The 22384-nt window shown below is 32.8% G+C and overlaps 3 protein-coding genes across 5 annotated transcripts in view; 1 reads left to right on the forward strand and 2 right to left on the reverse strand.

Moving 5' to 3' along the window:
- Window positions 1–22384, reverse strand: part of LOC115882159 (heterogeneous nuclear ribonucleoprotein L) — a 356844-nt gene that overhangs the window by 48334 nt on the left and 286126 nt on the right. The gene's annotated exons all lie outside the window — the stretch shown is intronic.
- Window positions 18034–20196, forward strand: LOC115882162. Its single transcript, XM_030900035.1, has 2 exons — window positions 18034–18562; window positions 19513–20196. The coding sequence occupies exons 1-2, from the start codon at window positions 18173–18175 to the stop codon at window positions 20119–20121; spliced, it is 999 nt and encodes a 332-aa protein (XP_030755895.1). The 5' UTR covers window positions 18034–18172; the 3' UTR covers window positions 20122–20196.
- On the reverse strand, window positions 18594–20809 carry LOC115882161. The gene is made up of 2 exons (XM_030900034.1): window positions 20265–20809; window positions 18594–19473 (listed from the first exon to the last, which is right to left on the reverse strand). Exons 1-2 carry the CDS (start codon window positions 20691–20693, stop codon window positions 18664–18666), a joined length of 1239 nt encoding a protein of 412 aa, XP_030755894.1. The 5' UTR covers window positions 20694–20809; the 3' UTR covers window positions 18594–18663.

Consider the following 22384-nt stretch of genomic DNA (forward strand, 5'->3'; position numbering starts at 1 on the left):
ATTGTCCCGTAGGATTTAGGTTTTTGATGAGGTTGTCTGGGAAGATTTTAGGAGATAAGTTTATACGAACCTTTTTACTTATCTTTATCGGTAGAATATGGCGCCGAAGTTTACCGAAAATAACTCGGACCCTTTATAACCTTTGGAGAGCTTAAACTTGACAACAAATTATCGAAACGCAAACATCACGATTAATTTAGTCAAACGTATTTTACGCAAACAGAATTTGCATTCCGATTAAGTTCACCCTCATCAAAAACCTACCTTCCAAATCTAATATTGGGCAGGTTTGGATTGGAGCGGCTTCCAATTATTCAATTCCATTGTCGACGCTGGTGCAACGATAAAAGGGCTGAATTTTAGTGGCCCTTCGTTGGCTGCAAGAATGATCGTAGGGCGAAACTGGAGAAGGACGTACTTTACACAATTTTCATTACGAGGTTCGAAATTAATTTTGGACCGTTTCGGTGGACGACGAGTAGACGCTGAGGGAAATTAGAGTTACATTTTAATCGCAGGGTGAACTAAGCAGGAAAGGGTTGGTTATGACCGTTATTTATTTCTGGTTTTGCTGATATTTTGTGTGAATAATTGTGACAGATAATATCAAGTTACATTGTCCCTGGATAATTAAAACAGTTATAAGTATTCATTAGGGTGAGCCAAAAAAACTAACCTATCGAATTTATGGGTTAAAATGAACGTAATAACCGAGAAAAAAATATCCCCGGAAGGCAGGATTTTTAGCTCAATTTATAAAGGTGTCGGTGAACATTCAAAGTTTTCCACTTAAATAACACGTAAAAAATATTTTTCCATTAAAAGTACAATAACTTTGAAACAGTTTACGATAAAAAAAATTACATGGCGGATTCTTGTAGAGCATAAAATTTCATAAAAAATCTATCTGAGAGAAATCTAGTTTCTTTTTACTAAATATGAAAATGTTTAATCAATAAACACTAAAACTGATGGATTTTTGATTGAAAATTGATTTTTTTTTCACTTTTCAAAGCTTTCAAATATACGAATTATTGAACTGAAAAAAATTAATCTCAGATAGATTTTTTAGTAAATTTTATGCTCTAGAAGAATCCGCGATGGAAAAATTTTTACCGTAAATTGTTTCAAAGTTATGGTACTTTTAATGGATTTTTTTTAATAAAATAATATATTTGATTGACTATTTATTTACAATTCAACAGGTAGCTGTATAATATAAAATTAATTTTCAAACTTGAAAATTATTACTGTATACAATGAACCAACTATTGATTTTGCCGGTATTCTATCGGATATAAAATACAATTTCACCAGTATTATTATGTTATATCGGTATTACAACAATACTATTGTGTCTCTCGGTAATAATAGATACCATAATATTAATTACGTGGTAATTGATAAATTTTAACAACCTGTCGAATGCAACTTCAATGGAGATTGATTAGGTTAGGTCTTTAAAATAGTAATAAAACAGTAGGAAACCTTAGAAAAATTCATCCGTATTTTCATTTTTTTTTCTTTAAAACGGTATGAAAATTTGGAAAAGTATAAAGGGGATTAACGATATTAAAGCAAGCAAATTTTTTATAAAAAATACCCATTTTTCTTAAAATGTTAATAAGAAAGGTTTGGTCGTTAATAAAAAAGTTTGTAAAGACGATCCGCGGATCCTGTAGAGTTTAAGAAAAAAATTCTTGGGTTTTCGCCACTACAAGGAAATCTACAAAATAAAAAGTTATTTTTTGTAACCACCAGTTGATTTAACGGAAACCAGCAATTTAACTAACCTAACCTAACCAATTTGTCAGTGGTATTTTCCTAATAATACGAATATTAATCGATAAAAATTGCTTAACGTTTCAGAAGGTATATCTCCTCCCGTCACGTTGTCGGAAGCAAAAAAACGCAAGGAACAAAGAAAAAAATGAAAAATAGTTGTATTTAGACATTTAAAACGTCAAAATTAGTGATGGGAAAAACCAATTAATTTCAATAATCGAGTACTCAAGTTTCAAGCGATTTCAATAATCGAGCGATTTCGTATTTAAAAATACGGTTTTTCGCCCGTCGCTTGTTGTACTCGTAACGACAAGCAGTAAGTTGCGTGCGCAGAGCACATATTCTTTCGGTAATGAATGGCAAGTAGCAAGCGACGAGCGACGAGTAATTCGCTTGATTTAGTTTATTACAAAGCATTGTCGATGTAGGTCGTAAAATTTTGTCACTCAGATACGGAACGGATAACGTCGTATAAATTTGTTACCTGCAATGTATGTAGAAAATTCGCTCGGCTTTTTATCGAGTATGTCACATTAAAATCGGATTTCAATTTATTTCATTCTAGGATCGCTTGCGTTCGTCGCTCGTAACTCGGCACTGCATCGCTCGTGCATAATCGAGCGATGTCGGTTATTCCAATAATCGAGTACTCGAGCGAATTTTCGCTCGAGTTATCCCATCACTATTTAAGATGCTATTTTTTTAATTGAACTTTCAAAATTTGACATACGATATAAAGCAAAAAATATCGGGGGTACACTTTTTAAAAATTGAAAGTTGTAGTCACTTCCAGCGAAACAGGAAATGACTGGAAGTAATTGAGTACCGTCAATCAATCCTGATTTATATCATAGTATACTAATAAACCAAATTTCGTTTTATTATCTGAAAAAATAAAAAAGTTATAGGGGGTAAGCCACTTTTGATAAACACCCGGTATGTTGACTGAATATATTTGATATATTTGTAATTTTGAGTAATAAACTGTTTTAAAGTTTTATCAATTTTTTTTTAAATAAAACAATGCCTTTTGATAAATCGTAATGGAAAGCCGTCAGGCTACAAAAGAACATAAATCAAATTCCGATAATTTAACTAGGAAAGATGTGCATTTGGAAAATAAAAGGACCATTTGTCTGTTAATAAATGAGCGGGAAGGTCGTAAGGCCTGGACACAATAAAATTAATGTAGCCATCGCCGTTGGGTTTCGGAGAAATCGTGTCTGACTGGAAATAACGTCGTCGTAAAAAACAGTCTAGTTTAGAAAATGTTTTCAAAGGGAAAAAGAAAATGTAGATAAAGTTTTCTATAACCCTGTAGTGCGAAATTATAGGGCACTTATCTTTCGTGATGGAATTTTGTTGAAAACATTGAATAAAAAGAACTGAGGTAGAGGTATATCAACAAGATTAGAAATTGGTCAAGTGCGAGTCGGAGCACGAAGGGTTCCGTACCATTCATTATCTATACAACATTAGACACTATATTATTATAAACTTTTTCCGATTTAGCTGAAATTTTGAATGCACGTATAAGTAAAAAAAAATGAAGAAACACATTACTAAAAATTGTATTAATCAATAATAAATATGTAAAAAGTAAAAATAAATATGTAAAGATATGTAAAAATAAAAAAAAAAGTCGCCTTGACTAGGATTCGAACCTGCCTTACTACGGCTCCAACGTCATAGCAGCGTAAAGTACTAACGCTTTAACCACGCGGCCACCGAGGACTTGAAAGATTCTATGTAAAATTTTTACTTAAAAGATAATGTTTAGTGAAAGTACTTTTTTATTTATAAGCATTTATTTAATTCTGTTTTATAGTATTTGTTCTTATAGCGGCAACATAGATACATTATCTGTGAAAATTTCAACTGTCTAGCTGTAACGGTTCATAAGATTTCCCAGACCTTTGTGACAGACGGACGGACTGACGGACAGCGAAGTCTTAGTAATAGGGTTCCCGTTTTTACTCTTTGGGTACGGAACCCTAAAAATGAGGTATATCAAAAAGATAAAAAAGGGTAGATCCGGTATTTTAAATAAAGAGTCGGGTCCGGAGTTACATTAAATTTTATGAACCTATACATACAGGTTCTTATTCTGCCCTATCTGCACTACTACTGTTATTTGGTGAATCCTTATTCTTCCCATTTTTGTGATCACTTTTTCAAATAAAGTCCCATAAGAGACATCCTTAGTCCCATAAGAGGCATTCTCCTTACATCTACACTGCATACTATTGAGGTAAACCATTCCGAACTCTACCTACTAATAAAATATAGTCGAGACAAAATTACAGCCTTCAATCAAAACTACTGAATAAGAACTGTTTCATGCCAGAAGCAAAATGATCGGCATTTAATAGAACGCGTTTTAAAAAATAAAATAACCCTGTTTTAGAAAAAAAAAAGAATTAAAACTGAATTTGAACGTGTAGTCCTCGTCTGCTGATTTCTTTGAAGAACTCTATACAACCATAACATATTCCATAATTTCTTACATTTGCCAATAAAGTAAAAAGTAAGTTGTGTCCCCCTTTCATGAGACTTTCCCCCCTTTCATACAGTCTTAAGGCTTAAGTATCTGAGACTGTTTTATAGGCGTTAGTTCTCTATCTCCAATATTATTCGACCAAAGTGTATGGCACGAATGGTAGTCTGATGTAGAATGGTAGTCTGATGTTTCCCCATTTTCTCCACAGAATCTGCATTTGCCGTTGTTGATTTAAGCTGTTCTGTCAAAAAGAAATATAACCAAACGAAATTCTTTCTCAATTTTATCTCAAGACAGTTGATTTAACTAGATAATAAATATAAAACAATTCAGAACTCAAACCACTTATACCGTTGGGTGTTGGCCGCAAGATGGATGTAAACCTCAAGAGTTTACCACACCTTACCCTATCTCACATTAGAGTTCTAAGTACCGGCAACAGGGTTTTCTCTGAATAAATTATTCAGTAAATATACTAGAGGCACAAGAATAGAGTCAACAAGATTAATTGTTATTTCAGTTAAATTGTGGACTTACAAAAGTTAATATTAAGTAATATTTTTTTTTATATTTATATGTTAGCAATGTATATTTTTAAAATGGTCTATTAACTAAAAGTAGTTTTAATAAAAAATAAGATGAATATAAAGATTTGCTAAATAAAAGACAGATTTATACGGTGGGATAATTGAAACATGAATTTTATTTGTGTCTAGATATATCTTTCTTATTAATATATTCAAAGATTTAAGTCACTCTTTCTTCTGAACTAAATACAAAAAAATAATGGTCTGATATACCGAGTGCGTCTCAAAAGTGGCTCACCCATATAACTTTTTTATTTTTTCAGTTAAAAAAAACGAGATTTAGTGTGTTAGTATATGACATAAATTAGGATTGATTGACATATTCAATTGTTTTCGGCCACTTCCTGTTTCACCGGAAATGACTACAATTTTTGATTTTTAAATGGCACCCCCAGTATTTTTTTACTTTATTCGATAGAAAATAACACACTGAATAGAATGACATGTCATATGTCAACTTTTGACATTTTCGCATATGGTTTATTTGAAATTATAACTTGCAGTTCGTAACGCAAACTTGACTCGAAATACCAAGTGTGTGGTATCAAATTAAAATGCTTTTTCAAAATATGCTAATGAGCCACCCTCGTTCCATTTGAAAAAATTGAGATATGATTAAAAATACGATTTGGGAATTTTTTAACCGGCCAGGACAAGACACTAAAAACATTAGACGATCAAATCTATTTTTCCAAGGCTCCTTCATTAAGAATTAGTGTTTTTAACATAGCCATGGCACTCTAGATTGAAATTTAAAATACAATTTTTTATTAAGCGAGAATGTCAAAAGTTGACATATGATACGTCATTCTATTCAGAATATCATTTTCCATCGAATAAAGCAAAAATATTCCGGGGGTGCCATTTAAAAATCAAAAGTTGTAGTCATTTCCGGTGAAACAGGAAGAGACCAAAAACAATTGAATACGTCAATCAATCCCGATTTATGTCATATACTATCATACGAAATCCCTTTTTTTTATCTGAAAAATTAAAAATGTTATAGGGGTGAGCCACTTTTGAGACGCGCCCGGTAGAGATTGTATTACCGATTTATAGATTTCCGGTTTAGCTACCGGTTAAAATGTAGTAATAAAGACAGTTCCATAACTAATTAAGAATTCCATCCTAGTACATTGACTTAGATATAGAAAAATTATAACTAGTTCAACACATCTCAAAGTTCAGAATAAAAAAATCGAAAACGAACGCTACTGATATTGATGAATTCATTAGTTCTAACTCAGTCTCTAAAATGGTTGTCGATTAAGGAAATCTCTCTATTACTGTAAATAAGCCAACCAAGCTTCCAGCTGTAAAATATATAACATCTATGCTAATCTATGGTTATAGTCCAAACCTTGAAAACAGAAATGTAGTATTTTCATAATTTTGATAATTTTTTAATTTGATACAGATTGCTTTTATATTTTTTATTTTTTTCCGCTAGTTCTGATAAGGACGGAGGAGGTTTTAATTTACAGATTACCGGTAAATTTGAAATCCCTAGTCTGATACTAGTTAAAATTCAATTTTATTTATTTATCTTAAAAAAAAATTCCTATATAAATTCACGCAAACTATTCCTTTGAAGTCTAAACAGTCGTTCAACAATACAAGATCTTAATTCTACGTTAAGCGGCTATTTTCAAGCGTGTAAAGAGCAGGAACTGGCCTTTTCCAGTTTCCGTTCCTTTAATTTCCAATTTAGATGGCAAAGAACGTAATTGCATTTGAGAAAAGCATGGCGAAATGCAATTTAAAATTACACTTACTTGTTGATATCAAAAAGGTGAGTAAGTAAAATTGAAGTTTTCGGCGTAAAATTATAGTTATTTATGAATTTTCAAATTTGGCAATTCTTCAAATACATTAGATTCAATTGGAAACCTATTTTTGAGATTGAGTTGTATTTTCAAGATGTATACAGCTCCCAGTAACCCAATCACTTAAGTTAAAATTTGTACAAATTTGTAGGTACATATGATAAATACATTTTAAATAAAGACTAGAGTATGTCCCCGGATTGTCTTTACAATTTTTTTTATTATAGGAGTTTGTCTTGTTCAGTACTGCGGATGTTCAACGCCGCAAACGTGAAAGATTGACGATTGTGACGATTTTTAGTTCCCCGATGATACGCTCGAGTAGGCATCTCCTCCCGGAGATCCGATCGAGGAGGTATTTTACCTCCGGACGATGATTTTGTCCCACTCGAATGTTCCATCTTTGATATGTGTTAGTTGCGTGAAAAGGTAGAGCTATGACGGTTTTTTTGGCTGCAACTGTAGCGCGGGATGGCTATGGCACGGTGAGGACTGAGACAATAGTTCCCTTGTGCTACCGTTCTCGGCTGGCTAGGAGTAGTTTACTACTCCTCATCCCCAGAAAGATGGGAGGTCTGAGGGTTGTATAAGGTTATGCCGCCTATACTCTTTTATTATTGACATTTTGAGAAAAATACATTCTTCATAAAAAAATCTCGTTATACAATGGTTAATCCCATTTATGCTTTTCCAAATTTCCATACCGTTTTAGATAAAATTGAAAAAAAAACATGAAAATATGATTGAATTTTTTCTAAAAGTCCTAAAAATCAAAATGCGTTTCTATGGTAATATAATTTCAATTTCATTCTGTGACAGATGGTTATTATTAAATATGATCAACGTCATCATCCAAATTCAGCAAAATTTTGTTTTAAAAATTAACGACACCATGTTGATCAACGTTCCTTATTAAAGGTTAAATATTCAAACATTCCCATTTATGCATCTCATTGCATTTTTCAGTATATTGTGTAATTCATCAACATGAACATTAATCGCCGTTGAAAAGTAAAAAAACTGTTTTAACCATTATTAATGCAGCAAATGAAACAGTTTTTTAGATAGAAACTGACAGCCAAACGTATTTTACGAAATTTTTAGGCGTATCTACCGTTCGGTAAAATAAATTGCTAACAAGTATTTTTACCCACAGGTTTTGGAGCCAGACAAGATACACACATGTACCTATATGTTATGACTGATAAGCTATTATAGTTTAAAAAAAGTAAGCTGTATTTTATGTTTTTAATATATCTAATATAATAGTATCCAGAAATAATCATGCATACTTCTAGAATGCTATACCCTGCCTTACACAACGGATTAAAAAAAAAAAGAATTATGTTTACTAGTAAAAATACCAATTTATTAATTAAAATGTGTAAAAATACATTTTTTTATTTTTAACTGATAGAAAAAAAAAACTATCAAATCTTCTAACACCATTCTAGGTTAAAACTATTAACTTCTTTCTTTTCTATTCAATAGATTTACTTTTTTAAGGTATAGCTTCGGATATAGCATCAATTTTGGAAATTGCCTCAGGTAAATATTTTCGTTAAGAAATTAAAATGTAAATTTCCACACAAACGGAGATTGAAATTTCAATTCTTTCAAATCTAAAAACAACAAATCTTTGTTATACAGGGTGAGTCTTAAATAAGTGCAAATATTTTTAGAGGTATGTAGTATATTTCAACCCCAGAAACACGATTATGAGTTTTTTTTTGCGAATTTTTTTTTTTGGAAATTTGGTTTTTTGAAAAAAATTTTGTTTTTTTTTAGGTTTTACTTACAAACATAATTTCTTGATAATATGGCAACATAGGTAGTAGATTAAGTTTACAAGAAAGAAAAGCCAGAAAATATCCGGTGGTTCTGAAAATTCAAACAAAAAATCATTTTTTTGGAAATTTTCAAAGTAAAATAACTCGGTTATTTTGGACTTACTTTAAAAACGGTAAAGAGAAAATATCTTTCTTTTATCGTGATCTACTAGTCCTGAAAATATTTGCACTTATTTAAGACTCACCCTTTAAAAGAAAAATTCTACTCTTCCAACTCCCAAAGGGTGACATACCAAGAATGTAGAACTTTGAAAAACAAAAAAGACAACTTTGAGAAAAAAAAAGAATTGGAAGAGAGAAACGTTTGCTCAGCAGGTAAAAGACCATAACATAACGTAGTATATTGATGCTTCCAAAAAACCAAAGCAGGAACTGGTATAATACTCCGAACCAATAGGTACTTACCCCAGCATCATTCAGCCAGAAATCTACGCTATCGAAAGATGTATACAACTTATCTTTGATAGAAACTATCGGAAACAGGAAATAGTAATCTTATCCGACAGTCAAGCAGGGGCGCTATTCTGTACAATCGTCGGTATCGGTAATTTATCGACAGCTTGAGCGTTGTGTTAATTGTTGTTGTCATAGTTTTAGCTGTCATTAATAGGACATATAACAAATTTGTACCGACGACTATGGGTATCTCTACCATGAGGTTAACAAGGGCACGGTAGAGATACCAATCCTCGTCGGTACAAATTTGCGATATCTGTCATAGGACCTTTGAATAAGAAGACTAAGGAAGGAGCATATCAAAAATCTTAGGTACACCGCGATGGGCCTCAAATATGGCCGTCTTAAATTCCGGTTTATCAGTGTCGTTCTAATTTTATTTAAAAATATAAAACTATGATGTAGGGTAGACGTGGGGTAGAGTCAATAATTTGTTGTTTTATTTTACGTTGTGAATAAATGTTGATAGTTATTAAAATTGTTATAAAAATATATAATTCTAATAAAAATAGATAAGTTATAAGAAGTATTTATTAACACAAACATCCGAAACGCTACTGAAGCAGGTAAGTCAAATTAACGTATCTAAATTCTTTGACATCTAATCTTTGACAAGTAATAAATAAAAGCTAAAATGCAAGAAAAATATATAATTTAGTTAATTTAAGTGAATTTCATAAATGATCGGTTTACTACACGTATGTATATTATATAGTCACTTACTAGCGAAAAGTTGTTCCATTATTTCACTCAATTTTTGCCGAGATCTACCGCACGCTACACAACCAACTATTTTAGAGTCTTTTTCGATAAATCGCGATAGTGTCACTGTTAATTTAAGTTCTGTCACAATTTCCATCTAGATTCACTACCTTTATACAACTATCAGTAATAGAATAAATAATAAATAACATAAAATAAGCTCCGTAAAGACTGAAAAATCCACAAAATTTCAAATCAAATTCAAATGTGTCAAATGAATCGTCAAACAGAACTGTCAAAGATCCCTACCCTAGAGTGCTTTTTCCGCCCACCATACATGAATGCATGGATAGCATTATGCTCCTTCCTTAGTCTTCTTATTCAAAGCATAGGACCGATCGATAACTATGACAACCAACAATTAACACATTTTTACTATATACAAATACGTACCGAGAGCTGTCGTAACTTACCGATACCGAGGATTGTACAGAATAGCGCCCCAGGGGTACCAGCCCACCAACAGATAGAAGGTAATGAAAAAGAAAAGGGTCTAGCTAGAAAAGGAGCGAACTAACTGCACCGTTCTGCTTCCCAAATGGAAACCAACTTAAAGCAGAAATCAAGAACTGGGAAGACTCCATCCATAACCTGGAATGGGAATCCTTCAACGGTCTAAGATACTTGAAGAAATTTCTTCGAACTTACGATCAAGAAAAATCAAAGGTTTTCCTTGATTTAAGTAAGAACAATCTTCAGATTGTCACAGGGTTTTTAACAGGGCACTGTCACTTGTATAACGAGATTTTTTTATGAAGAATGTATTTTTCTCAAAATGTCAATAATAAAAGAGTATAGGCGGCATGACCTTATACAACCCTCAGACCTCCCATCTTTCTGGGGATGAGGAGTAGTAAACTACTCCTAGCCAGCCGAGAACGGTAGCTCAAGGGAAAAATGGAAAAACACCGGAGCACTTCATCACTAAGTGCACCTAGACGACAACCATTTGTGCCATAAACTTTGGTACGACTGATATCAGAGAACTAACCTCTGTAAAACCATCTCAGATAGTGGCTGTTGTCTGTTACAACTGAGAAAGACGGACACAATAAATCTCTAAGGTCGCAGTGATTAACTTCCCCTTGATTAAAGTTTGATTTTCATGCATCCGTTGTCCGACGATACGTTCATACGATATTAATTTCATTGGTTGTATTTAAAGGGTTCGATTGGTTAGAAACGATTAACCAATCGAAGCCTTTACATACAACCAATAAAATTAATATCGTATCAACGTATCGTCGGACAACGGATGCATGAAAATCAAGCTTAACCCCGGTACAATCTACAATCTACTCTTTTTTTTCTCACTATATATATTATATTTTTATCCTTGCAGTCCATTACATTAAACCGAATCCTAAAACTAATTAACCCAGACAACCTGACAAATTATTATGAAAAGTCGTTAATTTTCCTAACAATATTGAGTGTGGAGCCATCGCAAGCTATCACGAATTATTATTGATGTTTAAGAGTCTGGAGTTGTGTACTCTCAATAATAAAAATAAACTCACATCATTTTAAGTTTTCTGTGTGCCAAAAAATTAATTAGCGATACTAATGAATATTTTTGCACATAGAAACAAATTGCAAATCAACGTGCGTAACATTCATTTAAGACTATACATTCCGATCTCTTTCCAATTGTGGTTTTGTTTCGATTTGTCTAATCATTACAAAACTGTTTTTTTGTAATGATTGAATTGCATTCATTGAATTTATTAGCATTGTTTTAGTTTAGAGATACGCGTTAAATTATCGATAAAAATGTAATATTATAAAGTTCACAAAATAAATAAATACAGACTTATGCTTTTGTATTTATTACACCATCACATTTCAAAAATGTCTAAACCTCTGTAATGAATAATAATTCATCTCTTCCAAAAAGTCCTATGGGTAGAATCTATAAAATAAAATAGCTATTTTTTGTAAACCACTGCTGAGTTAATCCAACCATCACAAAATGTAATCAAAATGACAGTTTGTTTGTTTTTTTAACTGATGTCAGTTCTCTCCAGTCTGACAAACGGATCTGAAACAAGGGGGCAATGGTAAGGGTAACGCACTTTTCTAAAAATATGGCCGATTTCATTCACAAAATATTCAGAGGCGTGTGCTCTTTTATGAAAACCATATCAGAAATTTTTACTATATGTTCCAGTAAACTTTGCCATATTATTATTTTACTTTAAATGATCTAGATTTTGTTTGGTAATTTCCTAAACATAAATAAATTATAATATGCACAACAAATCAAGTTAAAACTATAAAATACAATACCGGGTGCGTCTCAAAAGTGGCTCACCCCTATAACTTTTTTATTTTTTTATTTAAAAAAACGAGATTTGGTATATTAGTATATGACATAAATTAGGATTGATTGACGTATTCAATTATTTTCGGTCACTTCCTGTTTCACCGGAAATTACTACAACTTTTGATTTTTAAATGGCACCCTCCGTATTTTTTTACTTTATTCGATAGAAAATAACACTCTGAATAGAAGACGTTGAAGAAGAAAAGTTGACATGTGATATTGTCAACTTTTGACATTTTCGCATATGGTTTATTTGAAATTATAACATGAGGTTCATAGCGAAAATTTGACTCGAAATACCAAGTGTGTGGTATCAAATTATTCGTAAAAAAATGATTTTTCCAAATATGCTAATGTACCATCCTCGTTCCATTTGAAAAAATTGAGATATGATTAAAAATACGATTTGGGCATTTTTAACCGTCCAGGATAAGACACTAAAAACATTAGACGATCAAATCTATTTTTCCAAGGCTCCTTGATTAAGAATAAAATTAGTGTTTTTAACATAGCGATGGCACACTGAGCATGGCTGCCGCCTGACACCGAATCTACACCAATCAAGGTGGTTGAATCCGGAATGCCATGATGCATTTTCTGAGCGTTGACGGCCTATTTCACATACCTTTTGACTGACCAGAATAGGTAAGATTAAGAGGTAAAGCGTTATGTATGTATAGACGGGACTAAAAACTAAGCTCTAAATGTAAATGAAAACTGATTTTTCTCAGTCAAAAAAAAAAGGTTGTTCCCATTTACATTTAAGCAGAGAAATATTTAAACGAGAGAAACACAGAAACCGAATTAATGCCATTCTTCAAGCGGTTTCCCGTTGAAAAGTTTCTGAAAAATACGGGTAGCTGACCAAATTTAGAATTATTGACGTCGGCGGTTGAATAGCAATGAACGTGCCAACGAACTTATTGGCTGATTTTGCTTTAAACTAATGTTATGGAAATACGTGCGTGGAAAGTTAAATAGTGTTAAACGTAGTCAGGTAGGTTGGCGATTGAAACTAGATATCATGCATGAAATAATAGCCACCTTTTTATAATGTTCAAAAGTAGACATTGCAAATTTACCGACTTCTCAATTTACCGGTAAACAGAAATTTCACAATAAACCTTGTCCTAAAGACGATTCGTTTCTCATTTAAATTACATGGGAATTTGTCACTTTTTACACATATTTCTCTCGCGGCCATGACAATCATATATTCTTGTACAGAATTGAACGCTCTACAGAAAATGTCTCTTACAATTTTTCAATAAACCTACTCCTTCTAAAGTTATTCCTACTATTTAAGTATAGCAGATTTATTTTAATAAATCAGCTATATTTAAATATCAGCTTAAATAGTTAAAACTTCATTATACTTGAAGATTTCTTAATTTCCAACCCTAGCACCATCAGAATTGTATATTTTTACAGTAATAGATTAAATTTTTAAAAAATAATGATAATTTTTGTCAAAAAAGTTGAAGAATTTAACAATTTACCGGAGTGGTTAATTTTAACCGTGAATAACTTTTGAAAGAGTAGGTTTATCGAAAAACTGTGAGAGACCTTTTTTGTGGAGCGTTGAATTCTGTATAAGAATATGTAATTATCGTGGCTGCAAGAGAACAAAATCAAGAGAAAAAAAAATATTTGGAAAAAATGGCAAATTCCTATGTAATATAAATGGGAAATTAATCGTCTTTGGGGCAAGGTTTATTGTGAATATTAAGGGTTTACAATGGTCTGTTATTATTTTTTAGACAATAAACTAAAAATTTAGAGGGCGTCGTGAAAGAAATAATCAATTTGATAAATAACGGACACCCTACTGATTATTCATGTATTGCTAAAGAGAGAAAAACGAGTTTATTTAAATGTGGCGAATTCATTTCTTCAAAAAAGACTTTGTGGGTATTTCGCCACTAGAAGAAAATCTACAAAATAAAATAGTAACACCACTGCTTTCATCAAACGGAGACCAATTTGTCAGCGGTAGTTTGTACTATAAAACAAATTTGCCTAACGGACAAAAATATGGTATATCTCATCCCGTTGTCGTAGGATGCAAAAAAAACAGAAAGGACAAAAAAAATATAAGATTTCTAAATACAACTACTCGAGAACACTTTGTTTTTTAGCAGATACATCTATTATAAACCGTTAACGTTCCGTTAAAATGACATTAAGTATAACCGGGGAAGAAGATATACCTCCCGAAACTTTAAACATTTTTTGTGCCTTAGGCAAATTTATTTTAATAGTAAAATAACGCTGAGAAATTGGTCTCCATTTGATCAACGCTGTGGTGTTTACAAAAAATAAGTTTTTTATTCTGTAGATTTTTTCTAGTGGCAAAAATCCAGAAGTATTTTCAAGAAATATTTATCTTATTCTCAAATGTTTTACTTTTGCGTGCACCCAATCTTATTGACTTTCATATATCCAAGATGAATATTCAAGTTTATTAAAAAGTTTTATAAAGCCAACTGACTGAAAATAAAAAGCTCGTTACGTTTTTCCAATAAAAGTTTCCGTGTCATTGAAAAAGTTTTCTGGAAGGCGGTTCACGCAGATATTTTTCTTTCTTGTTAAGAATAATCTACTTAGCGCTTGAAAAGAATACAGAAAAATATTTCTTTGCTAAGTTTTTTAGCGCGTCTGATATTGTCGTTGTTTTTATAGTGTATACTAGGAGGTATTGTAGATTGCATGGGAGGGGATGGGGAGAACTTAATCACCGCGACGTTATAGAGAGATCTATTATGTTCCCTTTCCTTGAGTTAAATTCATCATACATCCTCAGAGTTTTAACAAAAGTCAGTACCTGAGCCGGTTTTACAAAGGTTAGTTCTCCATCTCGGATATCAGTCGTACCAAAGTTTATGACTCTAATGGTAGTCGTCTCAGTGCACTAAGTAATGAGGTGTATCCTTATTTTCCCCATAGAATCTGCATTCAACGTTGTTTCTTACCTTCAGTCTACTGAGGTGTTCACTGAGGAGACAATATCCTGTTAAAAACCCCATGACAATCCGAAGATTGTTCTTACTCATATAGAGGAAAATCTTTCAGGTTCTTGAGTTCTGCTTTAAGTTGGTTTCCACTTGAAAAGCAGAACGGTTCTGGTCCAGTTAGTGGAGCGTTTGCTCCTTTTCTAGCTAGATCGTTGGCTTTCTTATTGCCTTCTACTCGTTGGTAGGAGGACTTTATTTTCTTTCCCTAATTTGTTCAGCTTCCCTAGTCACTCTTTGACCAACTTCGAATTGATGGTTACTGAGTTGATCGCTTTTAGTGCTGCTTGACTATCGGATTTCCTATTTCCGATAGTTCATATTCAAGATAAATTGTACGCCACTTTCAATACCGTAGATTTCTGCCTGAAGGATGGTGGGGTAGGTGCTCATTGGTTCGGAGTATTTAGTTTTTGGCTCAAATACTCCTATACCTGTTCCTATTTTGGTTCTGGAAGCATCAATATACCACTTTATGGTATGGTCTTTTACCTTTTGAGCAAGCGTTTCTCTCTTCCAATCCTTTGTATTGCTCAATACTACAGTGAGGTGTTTCTCAAAGTTACAAGTTAGTACATTCTTGGTATGTCATCCACTGAGAGTTGGAAAAGTGGAATTTTCCTTTTGAGGGTGTTCCAAGCTCCTAAACTGACAATTCCCCCACTAGTGTTTCTATCAATGACCATTCTAATCATTGTCGCATTGGCATATCTACCGACGACAATGTGCAGTGGTATTATAGATGACCTCCATTGCTGCTGTTGGGCATGTCCTCATGGCACCTGTGATGCAGATGCATTCCAATCTCTGTACTTTGCACAGGTTTTACCTAGCTGTACGTTGCTCTGGTTTTGTGTACCAAGCGACTACTCCATAGGTAATCACCTTATAGGTAAGTTGTTATTTTTTTGAAGTTTCGCTGCTACCACATTTTGTTTCCATTTTTAGCATGGGAAGCTATTACAATAAACAAATCAACAAATATGTTGCTAATATTTTGTTGGCTGGTCTGTACTTAATGTACCGTAAGATTGAAAAAAACGGAGTCAAAGACGACTGGGCATCGAATGAAATCGATAACATTTTTGGCAAGGTGAACTTCTAGACGCTATTTACTAAATACTTACATAAAACTTGTCAAAAATTAGCAATAATCGTATAAAAATTAAAAAAGGATGGAACATTGTCAGGCACACAAATCTATTTCCAAAAAATAGTTTTTTCTCGAATTTTAATCTACACCATTTAAACATTTTTACTCAATATAAAAATAAATTACAATCTTCTTAAGGCCAACTGGCAGTAAGAGCCGTTGAAAAATAAAAGAGTCATCAAATCATAAAGGGTCAAGTAATGACGTTAAGAGCTTGATTTCACCAAAGTTATCATCGTTTGCACTACCCAGCCGTCTTTGACGCCATTTTTTTTCGATCGTATGGTATAAGCAAAAAAAATATGAAAAAGCAACCAGAGATATCTCATCTCAATAAAAAGAGGCTATTGGTAGTACACAATTTCTTGTTCATTCATCGTTTTAACTTCATTTATTATTCCAATGCGGAGAAAATCCATATACATATATTCATTTATTAAGCTTTTCGCAATGTCAGCAAAAGATGTTACAAGATGTGGAATTCAACAAAATTTAATTTCAAATGTTGAAACTGAAAGAGAATTAATTATTTAAAGTAGAAAGTGTCACCAAGCAGGTCTCGTTTCTATATATTTGAAAGTTAGGAATGTTTTTGAATATAAAATGGGGGATTATTTCAGAAGTTTATTGAAAAGGTTCGTAGAAGCAGGAAAAGAAAGTTTGAAGTGCTTTTGTCAAATAAGTATCGTTGAAAAATATTTAAAAATTCTGTTTAAAAAGTTTCGATTTTGCCAAAGAAATGGAAAATGATTATTTTTCCAGACGTTTGATTTATTTTCCTCCGTTTAGTTTAAGTAAGTTTAAAAATAAGTTCTTTTGTTCCACTGTTTAAGTTAAAAATTAATAGAATTTCAATAAATTATTAATACAATGAAGACCTATTCTGATATAAAGTGAATTAGTGTTAAAGAGAAAATTAAAGTTCAAAGCTTCATTATCTCGAATTATCGAAATTAGTGGAATAAATTAGTGATTTCTATTACACAGGGTTTCCCAATATTCCGTGGACATAGAACAAGTACGTAGTATTTAAAATTATTAATTTAAAATTTATTGATTTTCTAAGCTTTAATGAAGTTTATTGTTAAATACCGGGTGCGTCTCAAATAATATGTTGCCTAATTTTCCGGAATACTATTCGGACCACACTGTATAATTTACAAATAATATTCTTATATTTTCCCATTTTTAAGGTTCCATACCCCAAAAGGAAAAAAATTCAACTCTTAAGGCCGCCTCAGACACGCATGCTTTTCGTCCGTTTTGCTTGCACAGTCTTAAGTTGCTATGCAAGACGGTGTGTGTGAAGCATCAAGTCGTCCGTTTTGTTTATCGTGTACCGTCAATTGACTGGCTTGAACGCAATCAGCCGCGGGTTAATTTTTCGTTCGCGTTCCAACTTGCTTGCGAAGAAAACGTTGAGTCTGATTGGTCTTCAGTCTTGCATTACGTCTTATTTAAAAAAAAATTTAGAGGAAGTATTTGCATACCCAGAATATGCCCATCAAGGATTATATAGCTCAAATTTCCTTTAATGGTAGGCAATTATTCAATGCAAATTAACTTTTTAAGTGAAATATTAAATAGTTTACAATATGGTATATCACTAAAAATATATTACTTTTAGGTACAATTAGGGCCCGATACATTTCAAAAAGTAGAATATTATTTTATATTAAGGCCGCCATAGACATGCATGCTTATCTATCATTTTACTTGTACAGTCCCAAATCATCATGCAAAACGGAGTGTGTATGATATCAAGTCGTCCGTCTTAAATGATGCGTTCCGTCAATTGTTTGGCTTGCGTAAAATCAACCGGCCGTTGATATTTTGCATGTACCAACTTGCTTGAAGTGAAAAGACGGTGTGTCTGTGCGGTATTTCTATTTTGCGTTTACATTTTATTAACGAAAATGGCTGACTTACGATTAATATCCAGGGAGTTTCTCACAGAATTTATAGATTTATATAGACAGAATGAGTGTTTGTGGAAAATAAAAAGTAAGGATTACTCAGATAAACAGAAGAAGAATGCTGCCTATAATATATTGGTTGAGAAATTGAAAGAAGTAGAGCCGGAAGCTAATAAGGACATGATTGTAAAAAAAATTAATTCCATGAGAACATGCTTTAGAAAGGAATTAAAGAAATATACGACATCATTGAAGACAGGAAGTGGAACCGAAGATGTGTATAAACCAAATTTATGGTACTTCGATTTGCTGCTTTTTTTGAATGACCAAGAGACGCCAAGACAAGGCAGAGACACGATAACTGACCAGCATGAGGGCGTTAGTGATGAGGTAAGACATAAGCTACTATATAGTAACCATTTTATCAATATTTATTTATAATATTTTAACAATATACTATACTTAAGTATTTATACATTTCTTGTAAGTATTTAATGGATCATATTATCTTGCCAGTTAACTTTTCCCTCGTTGTTAAAATATCTTAAAAATTTATTTCGGGATTCATTCGCTTCTGTTGCATAGTGTCTATTCGGTCCCCTTTGCAATCCAGAAATTATATCTGGGTTCATTCGTAATCCAACATTTACTGAAGAATTTTCCCAATCCTCATTATCGAAAGATGCTTCCGGGGTATATGAATCGCTGCATTTTCTGCGTAAAAAGTTATGTAGCACTGCACAACTTATGACTACAAGATCTATACGGTCCAATCTCATATTAATGCTGGTATGTAAAATTCGAAAGCGGGCAGCCATTATGCCAAAGACATTTTCAATTATTCTTCTAGCTCTCGAGAGGCGATAGTTAAATATTTTTTTTTCTTTAGATAAGTTGTCTTGTGGAAATGGTTTCAGAAAATCGGGACGCAGGCGGAAAGCCTCGTCGCCGATGAAAACGTATGGAAGTTCCTTTGCTGAATTTCTAACTTTCTCAGGCTTTGGTAGATTTAATTGTCCATCTATGAGTTTTTGGTAAAATGATGTCTGCTCGAGTACACCCCCATCTGAAACACGCCCATTTGTGCCCATGTGACAGTATATTATTTCATAATTTGCGTTTGCCACTGCCATTAATACTAAACTATTATAACCTTTATAATTCCAATAATATGATCCATTTCCGGGCGGTGGTATTATTCTAATATGCTTGCCATCTACACTACCCAAACAATTTGGAAACTGCCATTTAGTGTCGAAGTCTTTACCGATTTTTTTCCATTCATCTTCTGTCTTAGGAAACTGAAACAAAAATTATTTGTTGTATTTATGTTGTTGCAGGATGAAGATATACTTCGAGATATCAATGACCAATCAGAAAATGCAGTTATGTCAGATGTTGTGACTGTTGCTACCCCAAGCCTTTCACGATCAGCATCAAGAGCTACCTCAGTAGGTTCCAAAAAGAAAAAAAAAGATCGTGCTGATGAAGTTTTAGATGTTATAGCAGAATCGTTGCAATCAAGTAATAACCAAAATGATTCCGTTGGAAGGTATGATTCATATGGAAGACACATTGCTCAAGAACTTGAAGAGCTTCCCCCAAGAATGGCAATTTATTGCAAAAAAATTATTAATGAAGCACTTTATGAGGCACAGATGGAAAAGTTAACGGCACAATCAAGAGTGGTAAATGGTCCTGAGCCTACCTTGCGAAATACTGGTCTAAATTACATCAATTATGAAACGCAGCCCGCAGATGACATTCAACACTTAGAGTCACGGGAGGAAAATCTGTCGGTATCACACTCGACAATGATAAATCGACCAGAACTTACAACTACCGATCTACATCACAACAATAGTGATTATGGAAACCGTCCAGTAGGACAATACTTCTCGCAGTTTGTGCCAAATTCCAGTCAAATTGACTATCAATACAATAATTAGATCGTAGAAATCTTGGTACAAATAAGATGTTAATTAGTACGTTTTAGTTTAGTGTTAGATTAGTGTACGTTGTAGTTTTCGTTCCGTATTTTTTTTTTCTTAATAAAGAATTCAACAAACTAAAAATTTCTAAAAACACTCACCTTCATATATTCATTTTTTAAGCCATCATACAGAGCTTCACAAGTCTCTGGTATAATTTGTCCTAAACTTTGAGCAGAAATGGCACAGGTATATTTCAGGTCTTCATAGCTTCTGCCTGTTGCTAAAAAACGCAAAGTTGCAGTCAGACGTTCATGAGGAGTTATTGCTTTTCTCATTCGCGTATTCAGTCTTTCTATCTGCGGGGTTACGATTTTCAGCAATTCATTGTACGTCTCTTCATTCATACGTAGGTAATTAAACCAATCTTCAGGTTGTAACCTTAATTCCTCCAACAAATTAACGTGAGAGAACTCTGACCTCCTTAACAGCCATTTCTTTGACCACATGGTTCTACTTCTTTGCTTGTTTTTCTTTTTTATTATTAATATTGCAGCTGTAGCTGCTAATAACTTCCGGCGATCAGCCATCTTTCAACTCTGAGACTGAGGATTAAAACGGAATGTCTGTGGAGTATTATCATCTTCCGACTTGCATGACGACTTAAGACTGTACAAGTAAAATGATAGATAAGCATGCATGTCTATGGCGGCCTTTAAATGAGGTATTGTACCAACAATCAATTTATATTAATAACGGAGATTAAAAAATAACAGAATTTAACCATTTTTTTGACCATATTTTTCGGGGTCTTTCCTTTTTTTTCTTTTTTATGATCAAGACTGCTGCTGCACAAACAGCTAATTTATGACGGTCCATGTTTATTCTGAAAGCTGAAGACTGACGACTGAAGAGAAAACTGCACGTTAAGACGGAGTGTATGAAGGATTGCCAGCGTTCAGTGTTGCATTGCAACTTATGACTGTGCAAGCAAAACGGACGAAAAGCATGCGTGTCTGAGGCGGCCTTTATATGATCACTTGCGCAGAATGAAACAATAATAATATATTTTTCCTTTTATAAATATATAGGTAACTAAGGTTACCTAATTTATATATGAACTGTTAGTATAACCACATTTTTTTTATTTATTTTTTTTTATTTTTTTTATTACCTACAAATTTGTACAAAACCTTCGGTGGGTGAATACTTGTAAATCGGCGATTACTTTATGTTATTTTCTTCCGCTAGTTCTGATAAGGAAATAAACCGGTAAATGTCGGTAAACCGGTAATTCCGTGTTTTAATTAAATATAAAAAATAAAATAAAAATCTCGGTAAATCTGCAATCTCTAGTATCTATTTTGCACTATTGGATTTTCGATTTAGTATTGGCGAAATCACGCGTAAATTCAAACACTTCATTTCAGATATCCTGAAGCAAGTACTGTTGAATTAACCGACTGAAACCTCGGAATATTTGAAGTAGGATTAACGGAAATTTATCGTTGCAAATCTACAGGAATGATGTTCCCTCTAAATCCGTAATATGGAAATGTGAGCTAATATTTTTAACCGGAATTCGTTGTTGAGTACGTTTTTAACGAAATAATTTATTATCGATCACGCTATATGGATTTAATGGTTTTACCTCAACACGTTTTTGAAACTCACGCAATTTCCTAATGGGATTTTTGCCTTTGCCGGCTTTCTATAGGGTTTGCATATGATGATTAAGTACATTTTATTGCCCTTTACAAAAAATATCAATTACAAAAATTGATGCTTTGGATTTTTTTGTCAAAGCAATTTAATTTCCCATTTAAATAACATGTGTTTCCCCATGATGCCTTTCTCAACACAATTGTTCACAAAAAGAAACAATTTTTTTTCTGGAATTTTATTGCGTTGTAACAAATCAGCGTTTTGTAAAAATCAATACCTATTCTTGTAGAAAATTGAACGGTCTTCAAAAAGTCTCTGATATGAATTTTCATGTACCAAACCAAACCAAACCAAACCAAACCTTTCATGTAAAATGGGGTGAATAGAAACAGTTTCATAGGCTATTAGCGATATACCGGTTGATAAAAATGTGGTATTATTTTCCCGAATATTTTAAAACATGGGTCTTTGTTTGTTCTTTGCGTATACATATAATTTGATTTTTGAAAAATATGCATATAAATATTAAATAAAAATAACATTTATGTTTCTATTCACCTGCTATTCGGGAGAATAGAAACACACATTGATGTTAAGGTTTTTATCTATTCTATTT

The sequence above is a fragment of the Sitophilus oryzae genome, unplaced genomic scaffold (assembly GCF_002938485.1).
Source record: "Sitophilus oryzae breed Bouriz unplaced genomic scaffold, Soryzae_2.0 scaffold_177_pilon_pilon, whole genome shotgun sequence".
Lineage (NCBI taxonomy): Eukaryota > Metazoa > Arthropoda > Insecta > Coleoptera > Curculionidae > Sitophilus > Sitophilus oryzae.